Raw genomic sequence first — 22,655 nt, 5'->3', positions numbered from 1 at the left:
ATAGTGTTATGTGTGGTGTGTGAGTTGCAGGGATGTTGGGGACAGCACAAACACCCAGCCCCCGGGCCACTGGAATTAACCAATTAAGGTTAAAATCCCCGACCCGGCCGGGAATCGAACCCGGGACCCTCTGAACCGAAGGCCAGTACACTGACCATTTGGCCAACGAGTTGGACACAAGATGGGGTGAATAAAGACAATAACAACAACAACAACCATGAAGAGGAGGCTTTAGGACCATGTCCATCTACAAAGCAGAATAAGTTGGTCTGCATAAAGGCAACAAGTGTAGCAATGCCTGCATCAAGTCCCTCAAAGCAGTGTGCAGAAAATGTGCAGGAAAAGTAGAAACTGTGTGTGCAAAATGTGTTTAAGATGTTTTTAATTTTCTTAAAGTATTTCCAAAAATTTATAATGATTGCAATGTGGATGATTGAATAACAAAAGGTGTTCAATTGGTTAATTAAATGGAAACTCCTTAGAGAAAGAGAAACTTGATGAAGTTGTTTGTGATTATTTGTGTGTCCATTATTAATATAAAAGGTCCATACACTAGTATCAGGTCTCTATGTGTAAAATAAATTTGTTGAACCACAGTGGACAAAAATACATCTCTTACTCAGTTCTAATTTGAACGTTTCCAAGCATTTCTTACGATGGGTCTAAATGACCCCTTACTGCTGTTCTAGGAAGGCAAGATTTTCAGCTTGTTAGAAAACAAGACAGTTTTAAAAATGTACAAAGTTGTGGGTGCTCATGTTGGTGAGACTGATGGCATTAGTATTGGGGATATTCCTCTCTTTAAGTATGCACATCCGACGTCCTTTGATGTGGAGCGATCATTTTTACAGTACAATGCGTTCTTTAGAGATAATCAGCATGCATTTGTTATGGTCAATTTGGAGATGACCTTTGTTGTTCACTGCAATTCTGAGACTACTTCTAGCAACTGATATTCCAGCATGTGATTGGTGAGTAAAAACTGGCATAAATATTTCAAAGATAGGAGGTTGTTTTTACCATTTTATAAATGATTTTTTTTAAATACCATAATATCTACTCTGGCAGTCAGAAATTAATATCCCATACTGTACTTTTCCATACACAGACAACCATTTGCCTGAAGGAGCAAGTTTGGTAGTACCATATTTTACTACCATACCTGATACTTACTTACTTCTTGAACACAAGGGGATATGCGAATTTTAAAGCAGAATATTTTTAACTTTTTATCAAATATTTTTAGAATTTTTAGCACATAAAAAATAAATATTTTTCACATTTTTAGCACATAAAAATGTGCTCCCTAGTCATCAAGGTGAAAGGGACTACGACACACAACTAGCACAGTATCTGTAGTTCAATTGCTCATCAGTGTGTATATATATATATATACACACACAAGTTTAGCACTGAAAAGATAAGTAGTCACTGCAGTACTAAATTAGAGGACCACGTAACCTTAGCTCACAGATCCTTTTCTTACCATGATCAGCTGGCGGGACAGGTATTATGCATCAAATTCTTATCTGAAAGCATATCAACTGAATAACACACAGAGAAGTTCTTTAAACTCACATCAGTTTTGATGGCGGTGCAGCAATGTCGTTGACTCTATAAGTGCGCTTCGTATGTGGTTGGTTGGGAATCATGTAATCAACTTTAAGCCCTGTAATGGAAACATGTTCAATAAAAACACCAAACCAATATTACTTTAAAATGTAGAAAAATTCACCACATTTAAGAAGATAATATATTGATAGTTAAATTAGGTACACTAGTGTCATGAAATTTAAAGGCCTATTAAGAAAACTCCAGTTCTTGTTATTTTATTAGGCAGCAGGTTAGTGATATTTAAAATGACATACTTTAAATACATACGTTTAGGTATTCTTAAAGAATGTCACTCCTACTTATATACACTCGTAGTGAATGTCATGCCCATTGTAGACCATCAAGGATTGTAAACAAAGAAGTTTAAGTTGTTGTGTTCTATACTCCAGGCATTATTATTTTAGAGCTGAAACTCGGGAAACATTTGCAGAGGACTGGTATGTGCATGTGACCAGAGCCTTTATTTCCTGATAATAAACCGTGCTAGACTTGAATTACACATCTGTTTCCTCGTAAATAGGAATCATCACAGTATGAAGAATAAGCCATTATGTCACTGCTGATTTACTGCATACAAGATAAATACAGACCATCATTAAATTAAGTCATAGCCTGTGTTTTACAGTACCATGCAAATTAACCCCTCAGCGCCGACCTCTATACGTGGTATAGACCCTCTTTTCTTCCGTAGCCGCCGACCTCTATACGTGGTGTAGACACATACATAGTTTCACATTTACGACTATAGCGCGAAGAGTTTTGGAGTTATTGATATGCAAATTGTTTTGTTTCCAAGAAGACATTTTCACCGGGCGAGTTGGCCGTGCGCGTAGAGGCGCGCGGCTGTGAGCTTGCATCCGGGAGATAGTAGGTTCGAATCCCACTATCAGCAGCCCTGAAGATGGTTTTCCGTGGTTTCCCATTTTTACACCAGGCAAATGCTGGGGCTGTACCTTAATTAAGGCCACGGCCGCTTCCTTCCAACTCCTAGGCCTTTCCTATCCTATCGTCGCCATAAGACCTATCTGTGTCGGTGCGACGTAAAGCCCCTAGCAAAAAAAAAAAAAATAAAGACATTTTCGGGTTTATCAGCGTTGTAAATAAGAATTGAAAAATCATTATAATGTAGTTGTTTTTGCAAGGATAATTATTTGTCAAATAAGTCTGAGCACTAATCTCTTACTTTTTGTAAAGTCTGTTTGCTTCATTCTTTCCCACAGAATAAAATAAAGAAACGGTGATCTGAGAAGTTTGTATTTTCATGTGATGTTCTTTGCTCTATTTGTACATTGGGAGTGCGGTTTATTTATTATATTTGTCTTTATTTCTCAGCTTGTAAAATTTTCGTAACTCTCCACGAGCGCTCTGTGTAGGCATGAGTTAGTGCTGCTTTCTGTCAAACGATACGAGAACCAGTTGTTCATGGTATATATCTCGTTTGAAAGACGTTGTCTCGACCTTTTATCTGAAATATGTATCGAGTTGGTTTGTTTCGTCATAAATGTTATTCCCCTCATTCAGTTTCGTCCTGCTGCAGTTTCATCAGTCCGTGTGACGAGCCGCGCTCAGCCGTGGTATGACTGACAGTAACGTGCTTGAAATTTGTATAATTCAGATGAAACTTTAGTCGGAAGTAGTAGTGGCAGTATAAGCAGCAGTGATAATGAAATAGATGATGTAGCAGTGGTAAATGATGAGACTGACGATGAGGAGGAAACAGTACTTGGAAATTTCGTGTAAGAGACTATAAATAATTATACAGGTCAAAGAGAAGTTTTCAACGGTGAATTCTGATTGCTAAATTCTCTAGTAATACTCACACAGGTCACAGAGACAAATATTGAGCAATTACCTTATTGGGTTCAGCTGGTGAAAGGTTTTACAAAATACGCTCGCTCGGGAGGGGAACGAAATATTCAAGGCCGGCGCGCATCAGATAATACAGTTCCAAGGTTGCAGGAAAGACATTTTATCAGGAAATTAGCACGCAAGAGTTGGAAATCCAAACCTCAGAGACATTGTAATCCTGTATTCAACACACGGCGAAAAGAAGACGTCAGTGTACTGCTTCTAGGAGTGTGACTTGAGTCCCTGTCTCAAAGAGTGCTTCGAACTCTATCACACGGAACTAAATTACTAAGGAAATGTGAAACAATTGTGTAATTATCTGCATGTACATAGTTCTGTCATAAGGAATTCCAAATTTCGTGAAAATCGGGCTACTCTTTTACTTGTAGTAACGCTTTAAGTAAATCGATGTATTTCAGTCGCGCGTAGTTGAAATCTCATCCGGCCGCGGGGTAGTAAGCAATTTAAATGGCTGCGACGCTGAGGGGTTAATTGACACATGGTAATATATATATTTGCACTTATTCCCCTAATACATATGTTAAATCCTTGCTAATAGGTCTTCCTTTGTGTTTTATAAGTTGTTTTACATGGTTTGGCATAGATTCCACAGGCTGTGAGCACATATTTTTGAGTTCATGATCATGAAACCACACAAACTATACACCCTATCACATGTATTTTGTGGAACAGTCAAGATTTTTGAGTCTCCTTTTGCAAATAGCCCACATGCTTTCAATAGGATTAATGTCAGGGGAATTCCCTATCTACTTTAAGATATGAATATTGTTCTCAGTGAAGAATCTCTTCACTTTCATGAAGTATGGCAAGGAGCCAAATCTTGGTCAAATATTCTGTCACAATCAGGAAACCTTTTCTTCAGCTTGCCAACAACTCACCTTTCCAGTATTTTGAAGTATTAGTCTAAGGAGAAAAATGTTCATCAATTGGAATCTTTTTTCCTTTTCCTCCCATAGTTTTTTTCTTCATAGGCAAAATTGAGCTAGTCTGTTTCTACCACTGAATAATTCTATGCCTACACAGACATCAAATTTGTGACCTGTGCGTCATCAAGAGAGGACAGCGGAATTCTATTTTGGGTTCTAAAAATTATAGTATCTTTCTTATGCATTCCGGAAAACCTCAAGAAAAAGGCTTGAAAAATCAATGGTGTGTAATATATAAAATTATCAATATTTAGGCCTATGAAGAAAAAGAACTATGAAGAAGACTGATGTTCAAAGAGATCTGGGTATTTAAATTTCCTGTTATAAATTGTATATTGTTCTGCAAATTGTATAAAGGTAGGCTCATTTTGATACATAACTTGCGAGGCAGGGTGTGCCATGTGTAAGAGGTCCTTTCCTGTCGTTTTGTAATATCCACTAATATGCGAGTCCAGCAGAAAAGATTGTTCTAGAAGCTCCTTGTAATCTGTCAAAATAACAGTGTTTCTTATTGGCCAAAATATTAGCGTTTTTCATTGGGGAATGTGGTAATCTGGAGTGTTGTTATTGGCTATTTTTACTGCAAGATTTCCAGTTTTGGGCTCTCCATGAGAGATAAGCATTTCGTCCGCTTCTTTTCCATCTGAACGACATAGCGAGCACACGCGCTCGGGGTCTCTCCCCCTCTGGGGACTCCAGCCTCTTACGGTAAGCCCTATGTTATTGCCTTTTACTTAATTTAAATTCATTCTTGTGTTTCGACCTTTTCTCATTTAACGTAACTTCCGTGGTAATGTACAATTTTATTTTGTGTGTTGGAGTTTTCCTCTAGATTTCCACATTCACCAAATTTAATTCTTTGAATGACTGTACCTCGATGGGCAGTCATATCAACATGTTAGTTTTCGGAGGCAATTCTCATTTCAGACTTAGCATTCTGTAATTTAATGTAAATGTAACTGTAACTTTCTCTTTTGAATAGCGACTTTGTATGTCATATTAAAATTTTGACTTTATATGAGATTGCCTGACGTCATTCAGTGTCGATTCTATGATGGAGTTAATTTCCTATTGTTAGAAGACCTTTTAGAAACTTCATTCTGTTCCGTATTGAACTGGGATTACAGTAAAATGAAAATGTTAAGGGTCCACCTTTTCAATACAATGAATATTTATTGATGTGAGTATATATCACAAGTCGTTTAAAGAAGATTGGTACTAGTTTCGACGCTCATTGTGCGTCACCATCAGCCACTGAATCAATTGAGCAGAACACAACTTATCAAACAACAATATAAAACACATGATAGCACTTACAAGAAAAATGTTACATTATGACTAGTTAATATATATATAGATGGTCACACGCACCATACTCTCATTATTTTAATATTACATTTAAAATTTGTCTCAGTAGGTGCAGTCAAGTGTTTTATAAGATACACCTTATGTTCTATACACCTCAAGCTGGACTATTTTCTTGTGTACCATACCTTAACAACTTGGTTACCTTCTCTGACTTGCTTTCAACATTTTAACTTGTTACAATTTTACTTTTAACATTTGTCATTTTATTTGCTGTCATATGTTTTATATTTTAACTAGTCATAATTTAACATTTTTCTTGTAAGTGCTATCATGTGTTTTATATTGTTGTTTGATAAGTTGTGTTTTGCTCAATTGATTCAATGGCTGATGATGATGAGCAATGAGTGTTGAAACTAGTACCAATCTTCTTTAAATGACATGTGATATATACTCACATCAATAAATATTCATTGTATTGAAAAGGTGGACCCTTAACATTTTCATTTTACTGTGACCTTGATTAGATTACAGGTTTTGTTTTGTAAGTCTATCTAAATATCCTTTGATTTAGTGTGTTAATTGGCTGCTACTCTGCCATTTATTTGTTTTGTTTTATTGTTAATAATTAATAGTTTGTGGGTGGTTATTGGGAACCTTTTCTTCCCCATAACGTCATACTTTCCCACGGACCTCAATAGGGCTCCTTCCATGTTCTTCCATAGTTGTCACTTGTTAGACCTGTAAGTTATGTTTACCTCGCGTATGGTTTGAGTTTGCGTATTTGGTAAGTTAACTGTCCCTTTTCCCAGTCTAGATAAAGGAGTCGCCGCCACACTGATATTTTTCTAATTACATTTTATTATTATTATTATTATTATTATTATTATTATTGTTATTGTTATTATTTTGTGTATGCACTCTACAAAGGTGTTACAAAATTTAGTAGCTAACTCTGTGTGTCATGGAAGTATTCTGAGATAATGCTACAATTACACTATGCTTCCTGGGACTTGAAACCACCGAAGACATGGGTTGTTAGTAATCCTACACGGAAACCTCAGAATTCATTGAATGTGACACATTGAAATAAATACACTTTTAACCTAAAACAATCCTCAGACATATTAATTGCCAATGAATAACAGTGCAAAGATTGCACAGAGCATGCAGGATCTAAGAATAGGCAATGTGTAACAAATTGTTGCCAATACCCCCCCCCAAGCACTACAGCCCTTGAAGGGCCTTGGCCTACCACACAACCGCTGCTCAGCACGAGGTGTCGCGTGGTCAGCACATCGAATCCTCTCAGCCGTATTCTTGGCTTTCCAGCCCGGGGCCGCTATCTCCTCAATTCTAATCACGTAGGTTGAGTGGACCTCGAACCAGCCGTCAGGTCTAGGTAAAAATCCCTCACCTGGCCGGGAATCGAACCCGGGGCCTCCAGGTAAGAGGCAGGCACGCTACCCCTTCACCACGGGGCCGGCTACATTGTTGCCAATCCTTGAGAAAATTACGGAAAAGTAAAATAAAAATATCTTGGACCAACTTATTTGCACAGCACTGTATGTACTCCAAGTCAAACACTACAAACATTGAAGGAATAATATGGGAAAGAATGTATCTTAAACTTTAAAGTTTCGTACCTGCTCTTTTCTACAATAATTATAAGCTATAAATTTCATTTCTGTTCCATACTGAAGTATTCAATACAATATATATATTAAATCACATTATATATATATATATATATATATACACACACAATATATTTTCAATTTATTCCTTATACTTTTCTACAATATGTTAGCAAAAACCAAAGAATGTAACTAGAGATTACAAACATGTCAATGTCACATTAGATTACCTAACCTATGTTACGCTACTTCGTATCTCTACTAAGGTAGAATCAATTACTACAGTTATTTGTTGCCATGAACACTTTATGGCTTGGGAATACCGAATTTAAAATGTAAACGCCCTACTTTATGGTTACACACCACCTGTCTCTCCTCCACTATAAATAATGTTATGGACACTATATCACTAGAAAATTTGGAGTATTACAAAGACAGACTGCAGGACACATTACAGAGTCTTTCCACCTAAGATGACATAATCCAGTATTTGCTTGATGTGCAAATATGCAGCAGATGTCAACAAATGCAACGACTACATGGAAAACTCAAAACTGACACTGAAACAGTTTCACGGAAAATTTACTTCAGTCTTGCAAATTCTTTACACAAGGTAGCCCTTAGACCATCAGAAGCAAGTAGGCTTCTCATTTCTTCACTTCCGCCAGCTACAGTGAGACTACCTATAATCAAACTAGACCCGGGTAGTGTTTGTTCCAACGTCAATGGAACGCAATACAATGGTGATGTAACTGTACAGAATTCTAACCCCATGTGAAGTAGTAAAATTTTGTAATTGTAGCATTATTTATATAATTGTACGGACACTATGTGAAATCGGTAGCATTCTGTAGCACCCAACATAAGGAACCTTTGTTAAGCAAGAGAGCTAAATATAAAGAAAGTTGTGTAAGAAGTTGGTTTTTCCAACCTAACGCATGTCACCTAACAGTTTTCAGAGCATCAGTACGCCAATGTTTAGCATCAACATTTTAAAAACTTTGTAAGATGAATGCAATGTAGTGATTAGCTCAGACGGAGGAGAAATGTGAGGGTAGGAATAATGGCTGGCGAGAGAACCATGTGATTTGAAAAGTTTATTTAATGGCTGGTTCGCTGTAAGGGTTTGTCCTATTTGAAATGTGCAACTGTCTTGTCCTTTGGGATTGTGGTCTTGTCTGTTTGTGTCTTCAAGTACTGCGTCTCGACTCTTGACTTTCGGCTAGAACATTCAACTGACTTCAGTGTTACTGCAAGTCTATGCAAGTCTGCTGGGAAGTGCTAAGTGATAATACTTAGCTTCATACTGTATGTATTTACCGTGGTCTCACAGACTATGAACTGGATTAATATATTATCGGCAAGACGTGAGGGTATTTAACTTCAACTTCGACTGAGTACGTTATAGCACCCTCAATACAACTTCATCCAAACACTGGGAGATGAAAGTTCTTGGTGCCCTGTGCATCCTTTCAATGCCATCCTGTATGCTGTAGTACGTTATGTGGCCTCCATGCCGCTCAGCTGTCGCAGGGTGGGCTCACTTTGTTACGGAAGTGCCTCATGTGGAGTTTCTTTGATGCTATGTATGTTGATTGTTTCTACCTATCATTGAGTGATAGTGAAGGTCGTTTTGAATGGTTAATACTTCAATACCACAATACTTCATTATTTTCTACTTGTTGGTTAGTACCAAGTAGATTATTATGGTAGTAGCTGTAGGTACTGGATGGTTGATTCATGATCATTTTGTCTGGTCTCATAGGTCTGCAAAAATAACTTTAGGGTATATTCAGAGTATGTAGACTGCATAGCTCCGTTCGTTTTCTGCTTCTAATAATGTCTTTGTTAAATCTGTAGATTAGTTGATTGGTTTTGTTTATTTACTTTTGTTATATTACTTTCTATGCATTTGTTTCTATTTGCTTTCTTTGATTCAAAATGCCTTGAAGAAAATCTCAGCTTTCTCAGCGTTCCTCTACAACAAAGCATCTGAGACTTATGCACGACAATGAGATGGAAGATGAGCATATTAATAGGTTGGACAATCAAGGTAACATTTCCAGAAAAATCGGCTTAGAAAAACGAGCGCTGAACACTCTCAGCGTTTGATTGACCAGAATACATAAACTGCTGCTAGCCATACTCAAGAATCAAGCACTGAACGTTCTCAACATTTGATTGACCAGAATGCATGAAGTGCTGCTAGCCATGCTTGAGAATCAAACGTTGAATGTTCTCAACGTTTCAGTGACCAGAATGCATGAACTTCAGCAAACCATGCTCAACAGTCGAGCTCTGAACGTTCACACTGTTTAAGTGTACAAAGAGTGACATGAAATATCAATAGAACACGTACACAAACCTACTAAAATAAGTCTCTGCGAATGGCTCAAATGTAGATTATTCTGATTTAAATGATGTGGACATTGGCAGAATGAATAATATTTGTAACAACTGCCAAGCACAAAAATAGATAACTGAAACGCCAGGCTTATACTGCACCAACGGTAAAGTGAACATCCTTAAAATTTCGTAACCGACACCAGTTTTGAAAAAAATATTATTAGGTACACATCCAGGCTCAAAACTTTTTTTTTGAGTCATACAAGACAATATAACGCTATTTCAAATGACGTCATTTGGTGCAAAAGAAATTCGTGAGGGGAATTTTATGCCTCCCTTCAAAACATATGGACATGTTTACCAGTAGATAGGTAATTTTCCTCCTGCTCAAGGTGCGCAGCTGGAGTTTTTGCAAATATACAAGCATTTCATTTCCCAAGCTGAACAGTTATCTTTGCGCACAAATATAAATCCCAATCTGTGAACTGACCACATTGCTCTTTTGTAAATAGAGCTTCACAATTACAATTTATTTATTTATTTATTTATTTATTTATTTATTTACACTGGGTACGCCCACATTGGAGCACCAAAATCAAAACTTACACAACAGTCTTCAAAGAATAAGTTCAGCTTTTAACACTTGACAACTTTTTCCTTTCTCAAAACTTCTTCATTCTGGATGATCTTGCGGCTCGTTCTTCTGCAGATATAACATACCGCTTATGCTGCAATATTTTTATAGTCTTGTGTACTTGTTATTTAGAATCCGTTTCTCTTTTCTATTTGATCATTAGAAACTTTCAATTCATCTAAATCCATTTGTATTTCTTTAAACCATGTGTTTTCTGTCCTACTATGCCAAAAGAAATCAAAAAGTTGTTTCAGGAGTCTAGTATTCGGTAAGCGGTATACGAGTCCAAAGAATGCAATCCTCTGTCTTCACATCGTGTCAATGATAGATTCACTTTCCTTGTAAAGTACTGAATTTGGCAAAAGTCTCCACTGGCTATCAATCTGGTGTTTTTTAATAATAACTGTCCTAACAATTCTTCTATCAACTTTCTGCAGTTTGTCTGTTGTTGATTGGGTATTCAGTTTAAATAATATTTCACTTCCATATGTTGCTTCTGACTTAACGATGGAGTAATAATGTCGGAATTTAGCATTAATCGAAAGAGAATGTTTCTTGTAACTTGGCAGGTAATTTGTTGTGCTCGTCTCAGTTTGAGTGCTACTATCTATGGATACTTTTTTGTTAGCATTCCAAATTATAATCTCACCAAGATATTTAAATTTGTTTAAAACCTTTATTTTCTGAGTATTATTTAACATAATATGTGAAGTGTCAACTTGAAAAGATGGCATAATTTTGGTTTTCTCAAAAGAAATTTTTAACCCAACCTTCGCGGTTAATTGTTCCAATTCCTCTATTTGAAATGTAGCTTCTTCAATACTATTTGCTAATAATGCTAGATCAGCAGCAAATGCAAGACAATTTAGTCGAATATTTCTTCCAATCTTAAGTCAGTGGACATACCTTATTCTATTCACACAATTATTTCCAGTATACAAACAACATCAAGGAAAATCCATCTCCCTGTCAAAGACACATTCGTAATTATTAGGGCAAGGTATTTGATGATTTTTCATTTTTTTGTATGAAGGCTGAAAGATAGCTCCACATATCAAGGCGCTTGCAAGGAACTAGGATTATTAGGAGATAAACATTGGAAAAATACTCTTACAGATGCAATTACTTCTCAGTCGCCCTGATTTGCAATAATCCCAATAATATGGAGCCTCTAGAAAAATGTTTGCGGAGACTATATGATCTAAACCCATTACATAATTATATTTCAGAACATAAACATATGTTAGTGCGTGGTTTAAAGAGAGTTTCCTATGGCAAAGGAAAAACACTTTTTTTTAAAGCTCCAGGTGGAAATGGCAAGACTTTTGTGACTAATTTAATATTAGTGAAAGTTAGGTTACAGGGAAAAATAGCCATTGTCATCACTTCGACGGGTATTACTGCTACAATACTGACAGGTGGAAGAATGGCTCATTCTACTTTTAAACTGCCCCTTAGTGTGTCACTTGAAGGAGACAATGTGTGCTCTATCCGTAAAAATGGCCCCTTGGGCAAAATCTTGCAAGATGCAAGACTAATAATATCGGATGAATGCACCATGACTCATAGACTCACCTAAAGGCATTAGATAGAACTCTCAGGGGAATAAGGAGCTCAAATACAGTGATTGGTGGAATTACTTTCACATTTCCTGGTGATTTCAGACAAACATTGTCTGTAACAGTTAGGGGAACTAGAGCAGATATTATTAAATCTTGCTTAAAATTCACCCCATTATGGAAATCTGTTCACATCTCTAAGCTCTATACCAACATGAGGAGTCACTTTGCTGCAGGAAGCACAGATTTCCCAAAGAAGCTATTGTTGATTGGTACCGGGAAGGTACCTGAGCCACACGACAATAAAATTACGATTGATGAAGACCTTGGTGAATCGTGACTAACATTGAAGACATCATCACTAGAATACAAACGTCGACGACATCAATAATATAATAATGGACAAGAAGACTCAGTACATTACCCCCATATTCACTGAACTTAAAATCCAGCACTCCCATTACTTTATTACAAAACCTGCAACCTCCAAGTTTATGTATCAGAACTAGACTTCAAGTCAAATTTCTTAGTTCTGTCTTAAGATATACAAACAAGATTAGGAACATAATTATTTTAATATTAGTAATGCTAGTGTTGTTAATAATCATTATCATCATCATCATACTGTTGGATATTTTAAAAGACTATTCTGAAACTACATGCAGTCTGTATCCTATTAGTGATTTACTATACTAATCTGCTGTATCTTATATCCTGTATCAACGAAACTGATTTGTTACTCATTTTTCTGGAATGTTCTTATTAACTAATGGCTTTACCTTTTGCGCACACAATCTGTCTCGCTACTTGGCCCAGATTCAGCGACCTTAATGTTGCCTGGCTGTGGGCATAACAGATCCCTTGCTTCTGCAGCGCAGTACTCACAAATGTTGTCGAACAAATATTTCGTCCTTGCTGCCTCTTATTTTCCACTTAAAATTCATCACTGCACTGACACCCTGTGTATTTCTATTGACAACCACACCTCAAGTTTAAAAACTCTTATCTTTTGGTCTTCATCTGCAAAACCCAAGTCAGGTTGTCGGAACTTCAGTGCTGTGTGTTCCAGGTAGACCTAAATCGTTGATAGCGTCAATTTCTAGAACAACATTTTCCCTCCCTTTCTCACTTTCTTGAGTAATTGTAACGAGAACAGGCCGAAGAAGATTGTCTTACAAGAAATTATACGAGAAGAATTTTTAGACTGTTTATGCAGGAAAATAATACACTAATTCTGGAAGTGAACCTCAGACTATCCATATGCATGAATGGCCTTTTTTTCCTTTTCTTCTTTGTCAATTGCCTTTACGTCACACAGACAGATAGGTCTTATGGCTAGGGTTGCCTGTTCTCCCGTATTTTACCCACATTTTCTCCCGTCTCCATTTTGTACGTCGTATCTTCCGTATTTTACCCATCTCGCCTATTTGATGTATTTGATAGCGTTTTCCATCGTGTTTCATGAAGTTTTATTTATTTATGCTAACATTTCCGTATTATTGAAAGATTATCATTCCCAAATCAACAATCAATATTTCCAGTTTATTAACGTTGAATTCCCTATTTTTCCTAATTTGCAAGCCTCAAGCTTCCGTGATGAAACTTTTGTCTTGTGCTTCAGTAGCGTGTAGACGTGCAACTCGATCTCAGTTCAGTGTGCAGTTTGATTGTATTCAACACATCTAATTAACTATGGGTAGGGAAAGTGAACGAAGATCGCTCAAAGACACCACCAAAGAAGACGACTCGCTATATGTGCGTGTATCTGCCGCATTGAGGAAAAACTTATTTTCGGGTAGAATCAGTAAAAAATAACAACCATAAAACTTTTTATTCTTTATGAAGAAGGGAATTCAGCATAGCATATGAAGAAGCAAGAGACTGTTTGCAGCGTCCATCAACTACACGTAAAGTAATAATTTATTATATGGTAGATTGGTAGAATGCAACAAATTATTTTAATTTTTTAAGTTAAATCCTATGCCTAGGCGGATATTAACAACGTAAAAAGAGTTTATGAAAGTCTGTAAATTAAAACAAATTACCGTATTTGCTCGCATATAACTTGCACTTTTTTGACAAAAAAATAAGTGTGAACATTTTCAGTGCATATATATGTGGGGATTTGTGTGCAAAAGATAGTAAAATTTGCATTAGGCTATTGAAACATGACAACTGGCATACTTACGCTATTCACTGTCACTGCCTTCAGTCTCCGAGCTATTCTCGCGTGCATCATTCTGGTCACCATCCCATACGGCATCATCCTGACTTCCGTCCAACGCATTTGCAATGCCAGCCTTTAAGAAACTCTTCACAATAACGCCTGTCAATACCATAACCCATGCCCGCATAACCCAGTCGCTCAAGAGTTCAACTGGCGGCCTCTTAATTTTGCCTGCTGGCGTCAGCTTATGCTCCCCTCCTGCCATCCATTCAGTGTACAATTTACGTATGTTGCCCCTGAGGGGCTTGTTGACGGAAACATCTGAGGGCTGTAGACAACGTGCAAGTCCACCAGGAATTACGAGATCAGTTTTCATTTCCTGAAGATGTTTCTTCGTATCTTCCACCAAGTGTCTGCGGAAACTGTCCCACACTAGCACTGCTGGGCATCGAAGCAGTACCCCTGGCCGTGCTCCCCACACCGTACGGACCCAGTCCCGTACAAAAGCTGTATCCATCAATCCTTTCTCTTGAACCCGTACATTAATGTCCTTGGGAAACTTTGCTTTAGGCACGGTTTTTCTTTTGAAAATAACGTAGGGTGGCAATTTTCTTCCGTCTGCGGTTATTGCTAGCATGACAGTGCAACGTTGTTTTTCACACCCAGCTGTACATACAAGCACTCTAGATTCTCCCTTCTTGTTGATGGTGGTGTTGCACGGCATGTCGAAGTTTGTCGGGGTTTGATCTGCATTGCCAATTTGAGATAAAGAGTTGTTTTTCTTCCGCATTGCTATCACATGGCGATGATTTTGTTGCTGAAATCGTTTTGCGTTCTCTGGCAGAGAGATGTTCACCTTCTCAATAGGCCAAATAACATCAGAAATTAATACGTGTTATGTGCAGGGATCTTTTCCCCCTGCAATTTCATATAACAACAATGGGGCGAGAGATACATGCGGTGGTGAGTTATATGAGAGAAAATATGGTAGCAATATTCAGTTCCTTTCGCGTCATGAATCTACGGATCTACACATGTGCAAATAATGCAGCCGGGCGCATTCGGGCACTAACGACCGGAAGGCAAAGTGAAATGTCGGACACTTTCAGGCGCTAAGTGCGGGAAAGGGTTAGATAGGTTCTAAAATACATCTCGGCAGCTTCAATTTTATGTAGTTTTATAGGCATTGTTTAAAATACCATGCTTATTTTGCTAAATTTATAATAACTCGTTAGAACGAAATATAAAACAAGTTTCACTCACCTCTTTGCTGCAAATGTCATAAAATACAATATTTTACCATCTGATGAGAAATGGGGAATCTCCCGTAACCACTTTTTAATTAAGGACAACTTGGAACCTTGCTCTTTTGGCAGAATTCATGGTGTGCAGCGCACTACTACACTCAGTTTCAATGTCGTCCCGCGAGGTACGCTGTCTATCAATGTCTTGCGATATCTTGCAAAGTGGCACGTATTCTGTATAGTGTATTTGATGTAACCTCCAATTCATTGTCAAAGAGTGCGACCAGAAAATTATGTTTAATAACCCCTGCTCCAAAATAAAAGGCTTCTAACATTTGTTTTAGAAAGAGTGTGATCTGCAATAGTACTTTGATATTTTTATTGGCCCCGTGCACGTTTTCATATTTGTAGTTTGGTGTTTTTCACCACTTTCTGTGCACTTGTTATTTTATAAGCCCCGGCAGAAATGTTTTCAGATTTGTTCTCTCATGTTTTGCATACCTTTTAATATTTTCCTCTCATGTTTAGAAATGGTAGATATAGTTTACACTGCATCCTCGCATACACGAAGTAAAATGCCCTCATGTTACAAATTTCATGTTTGGTCCGTATTGAAATGTACATCAGTTTAAGATATTACCAAAATTTATTTTGGTAATATCTTAAACAAATGCCCTCATGTCAGAACAAATTGTATTTAGGTTTCCATATCGCTGTTGGATAGTTTTTATTCATACATTCAGTAGGACATTTTCTCGCTTAACACATTCTTTTGTGCTGTCCCCTGGAGAAACATGCTAACGAGGTTTTACTGGTCCAACAACTTTTAAAATAAATCTATGTTATTTTAATCTACGAAGAAATTGCATTTTAAAGTGGTGGAAAGGTGGAACTTCTCAAACTTACAAGTTGGTATTTGTTATACAGGGTGTTCCCAAAAAACACTAACAAGGCATAGTATATTGTGCTGGATGGCGGACTGAACAGTCTTCAAGAAAGAGCCCTGTCCGGAAATTCACGATTTGGGTGCTGGAGATCATCGAAGTCTGAGGACGGTTGTGACAATTTGTTTCGATTTGGTAAATACGGAAGGTATGCAACCCTTTAGCCATTTGTGTACTGTGGATGGATGACCTCAGCCTAATAACATTTCTGCACATGCACTGCATTCCCCCACACAGTCCTTGGTGCACATCCCACTGCATTACTTGTGTACTGTAGTCTGGCAGTGCAGTAACGTTGTGAACAGTAGTGTAACATGTACCAGTACATGGCTGCAGAAATGATCAACATTGTGTTGGCATACGGCAAAGCGGATTGCAATGGTAGAGCTGCTGCAAGATTGTATGTGGAACGTTTTCCAAACAGACGGATCCCACATCATTCCATGTTCGTGGCCATCGAGAGAAGACTAACAGAAGCCAGACAGTTCCACGTAGGTAAAAATGTGAAAAGTATGATGTAGGACACTCCTGAAACAACAGCAAAGGACCTTATTGCTCGAGTCCACAGAACAAATAAAATACCCCGGACAACCGCACGTATTGGGTCAAGACCGTGAGAGTCAGGCTCAGCAATGAAGTAGGAGGTACAAAGTTTGAACCCTGTTGGTAATGAGAGTCTGACGTGCTACTCATGTTGGGTTTATTGACGATATGTGGAACACACCCATCTCAAAATTCGATGTGCTACAGCGTCCAAGCCACCCGTTTCTGGATATAAATTCCTTCTTAAAACCGATAAGTTTGCCTTCCCGCACAACATACTAAGCGTACTTGGTGCTTTTTTTTTTTTTTTTTTGGACAGCCTGTATATGTAGGGTACAGGTTTTAGGTGTTGAATACGCACCACTAACAAAATACTGGCATGCAGCGGAAAGAGTGGGGATAAGGTACTGAAAATAAACTGGTAGCTAGAGCAGATTCAGAGTTTTAGCCAATGTTTCGGGACGAATATAAATCAAGTGGTAAGTATTAATAGGCCTAATGCTATGATATTTATTTTAAATTACTTTTGTGTAGTTGTATAGAACGGCTTCCCTAGGTAAAATATGTTGATAATGCCACGATGGGATTATTTTGGGCATCATTTCCGAAGTCTCCCGTATTTTATGTTTGAAAACCTGGCAAGCCTACTTACGGTGATGATGGGATAGGTGTGGGAAGGAAGTGGCCATAGCCCTAATTAAGGTATATTCCAGCTTTTGCCTGATGTGAAAACGGGAAACCAAGGAAAACCCAATATCTCCTGAACGCAAGCTCACAGCAGCAAGCCCCCAACCGCACGACCAACTTGCTCGGTAATGGTCATAAAAATCAAGCATAGGTATGCACTGCATGTTATAAATTTCATATTAGAGTCAAAGTATAAACTTGTGAAAATTTAAATTTATAATTCCACCTTTCAATACTGTAATTGTCTTCACTGAAAAGACTATAAGAGTTTTGTCTGTACATCGCTCAGAATTTGAAAAGAATGGTATTTCTGTATCGGTCATGTTCACAGTAACAAGGAAATGCACTTTTTACTTTTCTGTAATTTGTGTCTGTCTGTATGTACACGCATCACGAGAAAACGTCAGAAGAGAATTTAATAAAAACTGGTATGTAAATTCGGGGTATGATCCACTACAATCTAGGCTGTCAATCATTTTATTCATGCCGACTGAAATGGTAGTTTAGGGGAAGGCCTAAAATTGAATTCTCGAATATTTATATTATTAATGGTTCTATCGATAAATACTACATAACTGAAGTTTTATATAATTAAATTTCCAATCATTTATGTCTGATACATTTTTACGTACCAGCTATAACACAGATATTCATGAATTTGTAGTTTTGTTGCTAAGTTCATATCAACGCTGAGCCACGAGAAAATGGGTTAACAGAATTTAATGAAAATCGGTATATAGTCGGGGAATAAGAAACTACAGTCTAAGCTATAAACAATTTTATTTCACCCAGGATGGAATTGTAGTTTAGGGGAAGGCACTTAAAATTTAATTGTTTAATACCTATGTTGTTGGTCCCAATTGGTCTCAACAAAAGTTGTAGAGAATACAATTTTCAATAATTTATGTTTTATTCAGTTTTACTGTACCAACTGCGATGAGAGTAGTATTTCAAAATCGGAAGAAAGCTAAATGTGAAGGCCTACAATATCTAAAGCGCATAACATTGGTCAACAATAACATTACATTGACCATGGTTTGTTGTGATGTTCTTTGTCTCTTATGCTGCCACTCAACTCGATTGATGGGATTACTGCTGTGTACTGAGTATAACAGCCTGACTGAATACTGGCGGGAAATAGCTGGGCAGTTAGAAAACGTTGTTCTTTGGCATGCCATTTCTCTGCTGCATACATTTTTTGATACTGCTGGTCAGCGGCGGCTCGTGAAAAATCGTCCTACGTGCTACAAAAAAAAAAAAACGCTAAATACGCTGTTTTCAATCTGCAGTGCAAATAGGATCTTGGAAATGTAGATCCTCACTAAGAACACTAGTTTAATTTCACTTGATATACACTGCAGTGGATAAATAATTGGATAAATCTCCGTATGAGCTTTAACACTAACACAGTGATAGAAAAACATGCACCAACAATATAACCACGAGATCAAACACCGCACAAAGCAACTGAAAGTGCTGCCACCTGAATCACTGAGACCTCCTCTATCATAATTTACATTCTAATGCGGGATAACATTTAGGGTCAGTCCAAGATTCTTTGACTCACGTACGAATTTCTTATTTTTGATACAAAAGGAAGATGGATATTGGTTGGTTACCTTAATAACAACGTTATGTTTGCGATAGATTGCCCCCAGTTACACTGTACATTTGAGCCCAGACGATGCTGCTCTCTAGTGGCAGAATCGCTTATCACGTTCAACATCAGGGTAGCAGGAAACATCGAGCACTTCTACCCCCTTGCGGGAGGACAAGTAACTATAGACGGGATCAGTGAAAGTTGATCCCGGTTGATGGTATACTCCACCGGCTACGGGGAGTGTTGCAAGCTTGGCTGCGCCTGCGTATTGCTTCCTCCAGGCTACAGGCCAGAGCTCATTTCACATGAGCACGAGAAGAGTTCCTCAGGAGAACAGAGCTAGGTGTTCGACAGATCTCATCCTGATTTTCACAAAACACAAATTCATACCGTACTCAAAACAAAGAAAAGGCACCAGGATAATTGTACTGATAACAATTAATTCCTTACTGTGTGCTGGAGCCCGGTAGCACGTATTGACCGGCCGCCACTGCTGCTGGTACGTAACACACGGGTTCATAATAGTATTCCAGCCATTCGATCGCTACTCCAACGCACTGTTTTGAATGAGCAGTGTACATACTTAAGACAGATGCTCAGTTAGTAGTTGTACTGTAGTAGTAGTAATAGTATGACCTGGTCTAGATATACAATTTAGGCCTATTCCAAATTATAGCACCACAATTCACTAAATAACTGAAAATTCAACCCTGAAAAGAGCCGTTTCTTAAGAAAAGCTTCTTCCTGTACACTTTTATTAAATTCTACATTAATTTTATTCCAAATTAGCAGTGAAAAGGGGGTTTCTCCTCTGACTTGGAGGCAAATTTTTCTTCAAGACAGATAGATTTATCTGCCGCCAGTGTAGTGAAGTGAGATTTTCCGACTCATTGGGTACTCCTAGGAAACAGCTGGGACTCTCCACTATTCAACCCCACCCCCAATCTACCCTCGCTGAGAAAGGACGAAGAGTGTTCACGGATCACGGCTGTCTGCAGCTTGGTTACACCAGCTCTGGAACTTTGGACTGTTAGATCGGCAGCATAGTACCGTTCGTTAAAAGTGAGAAGATGTGTGGTTTTTTATTTGATCTAGTATTTCATATGAAAGTATTGCTTTTAATCGCGCCATTCCTACTGATATCATTGTAATGACCTATGTTTATTCAGTAGGGAAAACCACTAAGATAGTTTTTCCGAGGATTTACAAAGGCAGGTGGAGTGTGTCTGCCATTATAATGAAAACTCCCCAACCTGATTGTGACTGATGGTAGGGAAGAGGACCAGCCTTCATATGAGGAAGGACAGTTGGTGACTTCTCCGTCGCATTTCTAGGCTAACGCTACGAGCTACAGTATGCAATTTAATACAATCTTTCTCACAAAGTGTACACTACCTTGCCTAGCATTCTGTATACAATGTAGAATTCCATAGCGCAGCACGGGTACATCAGCTAGTTAGACTATATTCGTGATACATGTTTGGTCCTCTTATGGGACATCTCCAGTCACACATACAAACATTGAAAATAAGATGAGGACACGTTAAAATAAGTAAATGAAAAATCTTTAAATCTTGTGATGCGATGTTTTGGCATCTTGTCAATCTTGAATGTTAAAATGGTACAGCATGAACATAATATGAAGCATGAAGTCCAGTTAAAACACAGATTAAAATGTTGTTATACGTATAAATTGCCCAATTATAAAACAACACGGGTGGCTATGCAAATAAAATAGCTTCCTTGATTACAGGAAGAAGGTGGAGTTATGTTGATGATGCAAGTAGAACTTGATTGTGTTGACAATATGGACCTTAAAAAAAAAAAAGTGAACTAAAGAAAAAATTCATTTGAAATGTAAACCGAGTCCCCATCTGGACACTCACCTCCTTGGCCGTCCTACGTCGACCACTCCACCTCAAGTGTTAAAGCTAACCGAGCGACGTCCTCAAAGGTCACTGAGGACTGACTGTGAGGGGAGGTTGAGGGGAGTTTGATGTAAGGGGAGAGGCGTAAGGTAAAGTATTACTTGCGCGTCTTCGTAAAAAGAAATTATTGATTAACTCCTCGAAAAGTATATTGATTTCCTCCAATATCTCATTAAAATTATAAATCGGGTTGCATTTTTGATCAATATTTATAAAAATGTTTTCTAAAATATTCAATAGATTTCCTTTCTTACTTAATTGGAGAATTCTAAGGTCTTGTTTTATGTCCGTGAATATATGATTGGTATCAACTATATGAGAACCGAATGCCGAGAATCTGCCTATTTTGATGCATTAATATGTTCATTATACCTTATGTTAAAATTGCGGTCTGTCTGTCCAATATAACTGGCGGAACATTGCTGGCACTTTCATTTGTAAACTCCTGATTTCTGAAATTTGCTATTGCTGTTATAGATAACGTGTTGATTATAGAAAAGATGAACGTTATTGTTGGTTGTCTTGAAAGAAACTTTCATATTTTCATGAAAATATTAGTGATTTCGTATATTTTACTATGACTCTAGGTGAAAAAGGATGTAACTATCTTCTTTCTTTTTAGTATCCTTGGTTAAAGTCGAAAATAATTTCTTCTCGATTTTGCTAATAATTTTGTCCACAAATTGCCTGTTGAACCCATTACTTTTAGCTATAAAAGAGATAGTATCCAATTCATTTTTATGATCTACTTCTGATATGTTTTTTTTTTTTTGCTTTACGTCGCACCGATACAGACATGTCTTATGGCGACGATAGGATAGGAAAGGCCTAGGAATAGGAAGGAAGCGGCCGTGGCCTTAATTAAGGTACAGCCCCGGCATTTGCCTGGTGTGAAAATGGGAAACCATGGAAAACCACCTTCAGGGCTGCCGACAGTGGGGCTTGAACCCACTCTCTCCCAATTACTGGATACTGGCCGCACTTAAGCAACTGCAGCTATCGAGCTCGGTATATGGGTATATTATAAGCTCTGTAAGTCATACTATAAAAGGAGGCCCTCTTATGTGCTGCCGGGTGTATGGAATTTTGTCTAATTACGTTCACAGTTTGAGTGGGTTTCCCGAATATTTTTTTTTTTGCCAGTTGCTTTACGTCACACCGACTCAGATAGGTCTTATGGCGACGATGGGACAGGATAGGGCTAGGAGTGGGAAGGAATCGGCCGTGGCCTTAATTAAGGTACAGCCCCAGCAATTGCCTGGTGTGAAAATGGGAAACCACGGAAAACCATTTTCAGGGCTGCCGAATATTTTATGCCTAAGCTTATTAGAGTCATTAATAAATGTAATGTCAAGAAAATTTAACGCCTTATTATTTTCACTTTCAAAAGAAAATTTAATCTGTGAATCCATATTATTTAATTGTTCTAACACCTCCTCTCCTGGCCATTAAAGGTAAAGTCATTTTTAGCAGCGACGAACTCCAAGTTATTAATAAAATCGGCTACCTCTTGCCTACTTAAATTACTGTATTTTAAGTAGATTGTTCTTTACAAGATTTATTGTTTTTGATACTGCAATATTCGAGAACATATTTTTGACGTCAAATGAATACATCTTCTGGTCCGACTGCATGTTTAAATATTTAGTACG

General features: G+C 37.8%; 1 protein-coding gene across 2 annotated transcripts in view; it reads right to left on the bottom strand.

Moving 5' to 3' along the window:
• The window catches only part of LOC136856825 (protein argonaute-2), a 467,999-nt gene that overhangs the window by 237,110 nt on the left and 208,234 nt on the right, over nt 1-22,655 (bottom strand). For both annotated transcript variants that reach the window (XM_067134979.2, XM_067134978.2), the window contains exon 11: nt 1,579-1,669. In XM_067134979.2, the coding sequence (XP_066991080.2) occupies nt 1,579-1,669 (91 nt within the window). The remainder of the gene's footprint in view (nt 1-1,578; nt 1,670-22,655) is intronic.

This window comes from Anabrus simplex, chromosome 1 (assembly GCF_040414725.1).
Source record: "Anabrus simplex isolate iqAnaSimp1 chromosome 1, ASM4041472v1, whole genome shotgun sequence".
Classification (NCBI taxonomy): Eukaryota; Metazoa; Arthropoda; class Insecta; order Orthoptera; family Tettigoniidae; genus Anabrus; species Anabrus simplex.
This window is presented reverse-complemented; position numbering and strand designations above follow the sequence as displayed.